This window comes from Physcomitrium patens, chromosome 3 (assembly GCF_059467195.1).
Source record: "Physcomitrium patens ecotype Gransden chromosome 3, ASM5946719v1, whole genome shotgun sequence".
NCBI lineage: Eukaryota > Viridiplantae > Streptophyta > Bryopsida > Funariales > Funariaceae > Physcomitrium > Physcomitrium patens.
Window position 1 is genome coordinate 16,959,535 of NC_143412.1, and position 9,237 is coordinate 16,968,771.

Consider the following 9,237-nt stretch of genomic DNA (forward strand, 5'->3'; position numbering starts at 1 on the left):
TAACGTTCATCTTCAACAATGTGTGTTTTGTGATCCTAGCTAATTGAAGGGGCACCTAATCAACTAGGAGGGGAACTTGACAATGTATTGGATGTAAATTTATATTTGGTTTAAATTACATACTTTGTAATTGATTTCTACCACTCAATGTATTTCGTCTAATAATCTTTGTTTATTTGACAATGTTGTCACTAATATTATCTCATATTTCTATAATAAACGCATCAAAAGTATGAAAGAAGACTACAAAATCAAATAGATCATGCCTTCATAATCTTTTAAAGAATTGACAAGAATGTTGTGATCTTCATATTTGTACTAATTTAATCTAAATTGGTCGAGTGGTTGTTACAGAAGAAGTTTTATCAAAGTCCATTATTAATGCTTCACCAACAAAGTCTTGGACTCTAACATATAATTTGGTATTGTCTCTCTTTGATTTTTTTGTCTCCCTTTGATTTTGTTTCTTTGGAATTTCTCTTTCTTATTGTAGTAATTCATTATGTATAATAAAATTAACATGCTTTAAAAAATTATGAATAATAATACTAGAATTCACATGTATTATGATATTTTTAAATAATACTACATTATAGGATATGAAGATTATTTTATAAATAATATTTATAATAAGCTTTTGTTATAAATGCCAATATAAAATAAATAAAATAACAAATAATTCATGTTTTGTTGAAAAAAAAAAGTTTTATATAAAAGATATTTTTCAAAAAAATTAAAATAATATTTGATAAATTAATTCTTAGGATATTAATTTAAGTTATTTTTTGATTGATTAATTTCTTGAAGTCAATTTTTTTACTTAAATATCCATAAAAATTATATATTATTATTATTATTATTATTATTATTAAATTTTAATTTTAAAATTTTTAAAATATTTAAAGGAAATTAAAGTTTTTGAAATATGGCTTTCATCTAAAAATAAACTTATTAGATTCTATAAATAATAAAAAATTAAAACCGTTATATTTGATTTTTTAAAAAAAAATTATACAAGCTGAGGTTGTATGTTTTTCAAACTTGTATACAATCCCATCTTGTTTAAATGCTATTGCAAGTAAAAAAAATTCTTTAGGTGAGAAATAATTTATGGTATAAAAATTCTTATAGATGTTTATTAAATGTTTTATTAGTAATTCAATAAAATATTTCCTGATTTTTTTATTTTTTTCTAATTAATTCTAGATCTATTTAAATAAATAAATAAAATTAAACCTTTTAATTTTAAAAATTCTGTTCTTAAAGGCTCTTGATTCATTAGACTTCAAAAACAAATTTTAAAAAATTTAAAAAAATGTTACAAAATCAACTTCAGAAGTGGAAGTGAGCTAACAAATACATACGAAAATACAACTTATTAGATTATATAAATAATAATAAAATATTATATTTTATTATTCACTTTTTAACTTTAAATAATACGAATATTTAATGAATGGATTTTAAATTTATATATTCTATTTTAAAAAAGAAAAAAACCAGAAAATATTTTTAGAACATATTATATTATGCATAAAATAATATATTATATTTTTACACATAGAATTACTTTTAGTTACTTGTGGTTATGACAGGAGAATAATTTAGTATTTTGTTTTAATTATATTAACTTAAACTGATGTATCCAATAAAGTGTTTATTCAATCAATGCACATATAGATGATTTGTGTTTTGGTGTCTAATATATATATATATATATATATATATATGTATGTATACGTGGGTGTGTGTAGTTCTAAATTTAAAAGAATAAAATAGATTTTTGATAAATTTGAGATTGTAGGTAAATTTTCTATATTTGTACTAATTATCTCATTTGAGATACTTGATGTAGAGTTTGCAAACTCAAATCATTTTTTTTAGTTAATTTTGTTGTTGTTAAAGTTTTAGAATATAAATATATATATAGATATATATATATATATATATATATATATATATAATTTAATACAAAACAAAATAAATAGTATTAAATCTTTAGGAATTCATAAATGTTAAGTGATTTGTGCAGACAAAAAGATGCCACTCTAATTGTTTTATTTTGTTTTATCTTCTACAACTCACTACAAATAAAACACAACAATAACTACAAAAAACAAATATATCAAATCTAATCTTGGACTACCATCTTATTTTTTGTCTAGAAAAATGTCTAATTCTTTTTAAATTTTCGATAATTTTATTTAATTACTCAAAAACCTTGCATAAAGTGCATGAAATTTCAAATTTAGTCTTATACAAGATTTATTCAAAGTGCATGTAGTTTCCAAGCGAATAAAAATAAGCTTTTTAATCTCTTTTAGGGATTATTTTTATCCTGAATTGTTACAAGTATGAATTTAAAATAAAATAAATGAGTCGTTATATTAAAAAAATGCCACTTTGATAAAAACATCATTTTAATCTCCAAACTAATTTAATCATGCAAATGAATACAATATAGTAATATAAAGCTACAAAAAACATACACATATATATAATAAATAAGTAAATAAATTTGTACGAATAATTGAAATACAATCTACTAACATGGCTATGCCAAACTGCATAGAATGAAGAAATATTGTAAGTTTTACACAATTGTAATATAAATAAATAAATAAATAAATAAATAATAAAAACATAAATAAATAAGCATTGACATTGGTTAACATGGTTGACACTCACTTCAATTCCAAAGGCCAATAAATTTACTATGAAATTTTTGTGGTATCATATTATTCAGAAGAAGAAAAAACAAAAGTGGGGTCAAAATATTTATAAACTTTGTGATATTCTCAATGAAGCCAATTGGATGTAGCCTCTACAGCCATGAGTTATGTTCTCCATTCTTGTGTTTTCATGACTGCAACTCAAATGTTATTTCTTTCATGTTTCATATTTCTATTCTTTTGATCATTCTGTGTTCATATGATGGTACACATCAGGATGAGAAAAAATCAAATAAATAAATAAAAAGGAGAAAAGAATAGTGAATGTTTCAAGTGTGCATGAATGCATACACTTATACTGTATCCACATAGTTAAAAACCACACCACATTATGGATTCTCACATAACTGTAAAAATCAATTTTTATTTTTACATTGCGTTCCTTTTCATAATTCATCAATATTGTGACTCCTCGTACTATTATTACCATTATTATTATTTTTTGCATCTTGTCAAGCTTTTCCAAGTCTACTATATTATTCCATGTGTGTGTGTAGAAGGGTGGCACTAAATTCACGTGTTGGTTGTGCTCTAAACCGCACATTAATGCCCTAATCAAGGAACTGGCGGCCAAGAGTCGGCTCCAGTTGGTGCGGCCAGGCCACGGGAATAGAGTTGAATGTGAACACCGCCATCCACGTGGATAGGGACGTGGATAAGGACATGAATCGAGCCCTGGAGCTACGAGACGGTTGTGTTTTTTTTCTCCCTGTTGGCCAGCTGAGTTGAGCTGAATCGGAGCTTCTTTTTTTCCCTCTTGAAGCTTTTTCGCTATTGTCGTCGTCGTCCTGCGTCGCAGAGGCCCTTCCTTCCTCCTCTTCCTCCTTGTCGCCTCGATTACCACTCTTCCTCTGTTTTTCTTGCTTTGAATCCTCACGGTTCTCGTCCTACAGTGAGATTATCGTGTTGCGTTGGGGGAGCACGCTTCGCTGTAGTTCACGGTGTGGATTTGAAGCCTAGATTCTGTAGGGTTTGTAGGGTTTTGTGCCCGATGGTGAGAGTTGGGGTGGTTTCGTAGAAGAGCTCGTGGTCGCGAGGTGAGTTTCGATTCCGGGGCCCTTGAGTGTGGCCTTAGTGCCAGTATATTTTAAGGGGCCTACGAAGATTTGAGATGAGTTGGTTGGAGCCGGGTGTGTGGAGTTCGCTTTAGTCTTGAACTCTCGAGTGAAATTAGTTGACAGCTGTGTATCTGGCTTCATTTGTCAGAGTTTTACAATCTTTGAGAGTATTTCTCGGAGGCTATCTTTTGTTGTCTGGGTGTCAATGAGGCGATCAAAGTTTGACGCATGTATCAGAATGTGATACATTGTAATTAGACGGGATTGCTGATAGCTGGAGTAAGGGATTGTTGATGATCTACGAAGTTGCGTGCAATCGTTGCAGATGGGTGACATGAGGTTTCTCGTGTGATTTCTAGGGATAGAGACCAGAGATACATGGCCTCTCTTGGAATACATGCGTAGTTGCGATTGTTGCGTGCTCCATGAGCGTGGCTTTTTAAATTTCAAGCTGAAGTGTGTTCACTGTCCAATCGCTGCTCTGACGGTAACTGCCTTCGGCGAGATTACTGCCTTTGGTTTTCGCCTTTAACAGGATGCACAGTTAATTGATGAACGTTAGAGTTGACCTAAGAGTTCACTATTTCAATACGTTCGTAGAGCTCCTCCACATTTAAGGGTCAATACATTTTCCACAAAGTTGATTATAATTGCAATTACAGATTTATGAGCATGCCTTTGAAGGAAAACAATTTTCTGATTTATGAAGACTCTCTCACCGATTGAATTGGTTCATTTTAATTAACTTTTTTGGCTTGTCTGTGCAGCCGATCTCCACCACATCAACAAGACATACCAATGCCAACTGCAGTACAAATGTGAATGCCATCACACTTGATACATGTTTCGGAAGCCTTTTAGTCACCATCGGATTTTGAGGGATTGATATTTTGTTCTTTGGGGACAAAATAACTCTGATAACTCTTCAAGTGCATTTTCATGGTTGTTAGTTGCTCAAATATGAGTTCGGTCCATTTCATCTTATCACTACCTACAAGAAACATCTTAGCTTCTTGTATACTTGATGAGGATTTGTTGCCAGCTTATATGTACTGGAGATAGCACAATTCCTTTGCTGTAGCAAAGTCGCTGAAGCTCTGAAAAGACAATGAAAAGTTGTTTTCATGTGAATACTGATTTCGCCTAACTCAACACTACGAGGCCGAAAGCGTGGTCAAAGTTTGGAGCTATGGGGCGCCCCGCTACGGGATTCTGGAGATTCGTTTCGTTACCCGTGGTGGTTGTTCTGCTTATTATAGGTTTTGTGTACCATACAGTAGTTGTGCTCGTCATTCATCCTTGGTTAAATATCAATACAGCATCAGGGTTTGCAAATGTAGCACTCTTGACTGTGTTGTGCACCATGGCTTTGCTATCGTACACATTAGCAGTGGTTCGCGACCCGGGGTACATTCCATCATCCTACCTACCTGATTTGGAGGAAGACGGAGTTGCTCTTCATGAAGTCAAGCGCAAGGTCCTATCGGTGCCTTTCTTTACTTTATTCACAGATAAAACCCTTTACATCTCTATAAGAACTTCTGAGATTGGACAGACTCTTCGCTTTTAGTTCTTAGTAACCTTCGTGTTGTCCAACTCAAAGTACTTGATGTGGTTTATGAAGATCGAGTTTTGTGTAGTATATTTTGCATTTATTGTCAAAAGCGGACGATTAGAAAATGCCAGGGGAGGAGTACGAGTGCATTGTAAACAGGTGAATATGGTTTGAAGTAATAACCATCATCATTTATTAATTAATAGTGATCAAGATGGGCAACTTTGGAACCTAGGTAGTATTAATGAGGATCAGTATTCATCTATCCATCAAGCATCTGAAATAAATATTATTGTAGGTGACAGTATCAGCACGTAAACATACTGTTTTTTTACCTTTTACTTTTTATATAGTAATGGTAACTGAGCAAAGATGAGTGCCCTTAAGGAAGAGTTAGCATTCAGCTCGGTGGCTAATGTGCTTCTATGAAAGTGTTTGCAGGGTGGAGATAGATATTGTCAAAAATGCGAGCAATACAAGCCACCTCGAGCCCACCATTGCCGTGTTTGCAAACGATGCGTACTTCGTATGGTAATAACTCTGCCCACAACGTCATTACTGGTTTCAGTCATTCTTTGAATATTGCTTGGGGACTGGAGACGTTATTTAGTACGTGAGCGATCCTTCTTAATTTAAAATTCAGTGTCATGATCGCTATTCTCAAATTATGTTAATCTTATAGACTGCATTCTGCATCATCTCGTCCGAATCTTCGTCGTGGAATTGGCAATAATTGTTTTGTATGATTTTGCCAATATAGTGCACACGAGCATTGATACCTCTTCTGTAAGCAACCAGAGTACTATCCATTTTTCATATTCCTACTTTTCGACCTTGACTCTGTGTCATGCCATACTTAAGGCGGGTCTCGTGTTTTCAGGATGCAGTGTTCTAAAAGCTAACCCTTCCCACGTCTGTAAATAACCACTTCATGTGGAGTTTTGGCAGGATCACCATTGTGTATGGATCAATAACTGTGTAGGCCACAACAACTATAAGGCCTTCTTTCTCTTCGTCCTGTATGTAGTAGGTGCAAGCTTACAATCCATGGTGAGCTTCTGCCTGATCTTGTACCACTGGCACTTGGTCATACAATCTCATTTAGGTACTTGATGGTTTTATGAACCTCATTGTGTGAACACGTTATGTAACTCTGCTGAAGGGGGAAGTTGTTCTTGTCTTTCTGTGTTGAAGATCCTGTTAGGGACTCACTTCATTCAAACTTTAGGAGATAAAGTTCCAGAGGGCATGGGTGCGAAGGTGTTAAGCGAGACTGCTGCATCTTCAGCTCTAACAAGGGTATGTCCATGGATTTTTTTTTTTTTTTTTTTTTTTTTTTGGGTATGGTGCCCATTTCTTCCAGAATCTTTTCCATTTTATGTGCATGTCATGAGTTTGATACTCCTTGATTAATGACCAAGAGAATTTTTTATCTACACTGGATTTCGAGTTTTGTATCGGAGGACAGGATGCTCATTTTGGTGGATGGCGAGACAAGTGTAATTTTGACTTGATATGACAATTGCTAGTCGAATTTTTAGTTGAGACGGTGGAATCATGTGTGCAGGCAATCTGCGCGGTGGTTCTAGTTCCTGTATTGATTGCGGTGGGCGTGTTGATGACCTGGCACTTCCTTCTACTGTTGCACAATAAGACTACCATTGAGGTTGAATTTGTAAAGCTTTGGTTAAAGAGTGATTCAAGATGTTTTTTTTATAAGTTGAGGGTTTGATAGCCTACTCACATAATTATGATCGTTGTGACGTGATGGATATGAAACGAGGGTTGTTGACTTGCTGTAGGTTTTATGGAGTTGTTCGCGAAGTTAATGTATTCGGTGATTTTCATGTGATTGTAGTGTTGGTTGTGGTTAGAGAACACCCAATTGTAGAGAACTGAGATCCTGTGTGGTGGTCGGCAGTATCACGAAGGCGTACGGGCGAAGTGGCTTGCAGAAAAGGCAGGACAGGATTATCGCCATCCATACGATGTTGGCATTTTCACCAATTTAGTTACTGTAAGTTTTTTATTCCGCCCTCTTCTCTGCTTCCTGCTGGCTTGATTTGTGGTGTGTTAGAGTGTAGGCGGTTGTCTTGTTGGGTTGTTTGGTTGTACTGAGGGGTGTGCGTTCTGTCAGGTCGGTGCATCAATCGTGTGACCTTTCTTAACCTTGCCCAGGTCATTTCAGAATTAGTCCTTCTAATGACGCTAGGTGGGTTTATTTATGTTCTGTGGCATTACCTGATTCACATCAGTTACGTACTTGCCTCAGCGGTGGACTTGTGTCTCGTGAGTCGGATGGTCGTTTGCTGCAGTTGCTGTTTGACGAGACTGACTCGAATCATTTTCGTTGCTGCTCAGTTCGTGACGATAAATTAATTCAAGACACCGATATGTCCTGCTAGGAAAGGCATTTGTTTGTTGTTGTGCTGTTTAAAGCAATAGCATTTATCTTTTGGCTGTTGAATTTGTGCAGGCTTTGGGACCGAGTGTAAGTTGCTGGTTGTGTCCAACTGCAACCGGCCATCTAGGCCCTGGTTTACGATTTCAAACCTTCAGCGATGATCTTCTTGAAATGGAGTAGAAACGATTGCGAAGGGACGCGGTGTACACTTTTAACCGATATACTGTCTGGGCAGAATGGTGCTGTGAATTAATGGCAGCTGTCATTCATCTGGCAACCGAAGTGGACGTGGACTATTCTGAGGTCCTTCAAGAGTGTGCTTGATTTTTCGCACACCCTTGTACCTTATGCGCAGAATAGCGATATTGCTGTGCACAATGGCTATAAGTTCATGTCAGCATGTGCATCAGGAAAACGGCGCAATGTGATCCTCCCTTTGGGCTACAGACTGTTCGTTTGTGCTTTTCAGCACAAGGATTAGGTGTGCAGTAGAAGAAACCTCTTAAGGGGTCGAGGTGTGTGATCAATTAGAGTATTTTGTGGGCAGGTTCAGATCCGGATTAATTGGATGAATAGTAGGCCCTTGAATCTCGACATTCACACCTCTATTTTTCATAGGCTTCATCCGCTGAATATCAGTGTTGTATATCAGAACGTGAAGAATATGACTAGAAAGGTCCGGCAGCCTCTTATGAGTAGTGTTTCTTCGCTGTGCATTTTGTGATGGTTTGGTATTTTGAGTCATTTGACAGCGCTACTCAGCTCCTCGAAATAGACATTTGAACATGTGAAGCATTTCAGACGCTGCAGGATGATTGTGGATCATGTCAGAAGTTTGATTCCAAGGCGAGACGCACATGGTAGTGCAGTGAACATAGCACGACACTTGACCAATGTTGCAGACAGTAAGTTAAGGAAGCCTCTTAGCGACATCGTATTAAGGGATTCAACGTGATCTCGACTTGTGAAAGAACAAAAATCTGGGACACTTAATCTAACTGGGCACATGATGGAAGGTCTGAGTCGGCTGATCGAATGCCAACTTGGATGGAATGATTGTCGGCATCTGTCTGTAGTTTACGCCGGGAGAGGAGATTGCTGGTTTTACACGGTACGTGAGATCAGGGAACGTATTATGTACTTTTGAAGCAATATAAAGCTTGGACCTCTTTTGAGAAAGCCTGGAGGGACATCCTTCACCTACAGTATCAAAACAATAGCTTATTCGTACGACAGCTAGATTGGCGAAAGAAACCCCACATGACAAAAAGTGCACTAGATTTTTCACAGATGAACTGTGAAGGTAAAGGTGGTAATGACTGTTCCTCGAGCTCCAGATGACAATAAAAAACTAGAAACATCAAAAAATATGGGTTTTGGGGGAGTTTCAGCAATAGGACAAATATCAGGGGAATGCAAAATCCTGTTGTAGCGGACGGGATCCAAAAGCTTGTTTGCGAAAACGATGAAGTCCGTGTTAGCAGTAAC

General features: G+C 35.6%; 1 protein-coding gene across 5 annotated transcripts; it reads left to right on the forward strand.

Annotated features, from left to right (window-relative positions):
- Positions 1-3,472: 3,472 nt before the first annotated feature.
- Positions 3,473-8,447, forward strand: LOC112280429 (putative protein S-acyltransferase 16). Of its 5 annotated transcripts, none has more exons than XM_024515905.3 (9): positions 3,473-3,769; positions 4,150-4,277; positions 4,558-5,276; positions 5,787-5,876; positions 6,294-6,395; positions 6,540-6,644; positions 6,913-7,011; positions 7,267-7,362; positions 7,822-8,447. In XM_024515905.3, exons 3-9 carry the CDS (start codon positions 4,980-4,982, stop codon positions 7,927-7,929), a joined length of 897 nt encoding a protein of 298 aa, XP_024371673.1. In that variant the 5' UTR covers positions 3,473-3,769; positions 4,150-4,277; positions 4,558-4,979; the 3' UTR covers positions 7,930-8,447. The 5 variants fall into 5 exon arrangements, with proteins under 5 accessions (XP_024371673.1, XP_090105158.1, XP_090105159.1 ...); XM_090249032.1 differs by having other exon boundaries at positions 3,480-3,769; positions 4,558-5,267; XM_024515908.3 differs by having other exon boundaries at positions 3,502-3,769; positions 4,116-4,277; positions 4,558-5,267.
- Positions 8,448-9,237: the final 790 nt, after the last annotated feature.

What these genes read in the sequence shown, in the direction of transcription:
- LOC112280429 (XM_024515905.3), top strand. Translation starts at nt 4,980, where the DNA reads ATGGGGCGCCCCGCTACGGGATTCTGGAGATTCGTTTCGTTACCCGTG. An exon ending in CATCTTCAGCTCTAACAAGG is followed by an intron (nt 6,645 to 6,912) that starts GTATGTCCATGG and finishes TCATGTGTGCAG; the next exon opens with GCAATCTGCGCGGTGGTTCT. An exon ending in TTTTCACCAATTTAGTTACT is followed by an intron (nt 7,363 to 7,821) that starts GTAAGTTTTTTA and finishes GAATTTGTGCAG; the next exon opens with GCTTTGGGACCGAGTGTAAG.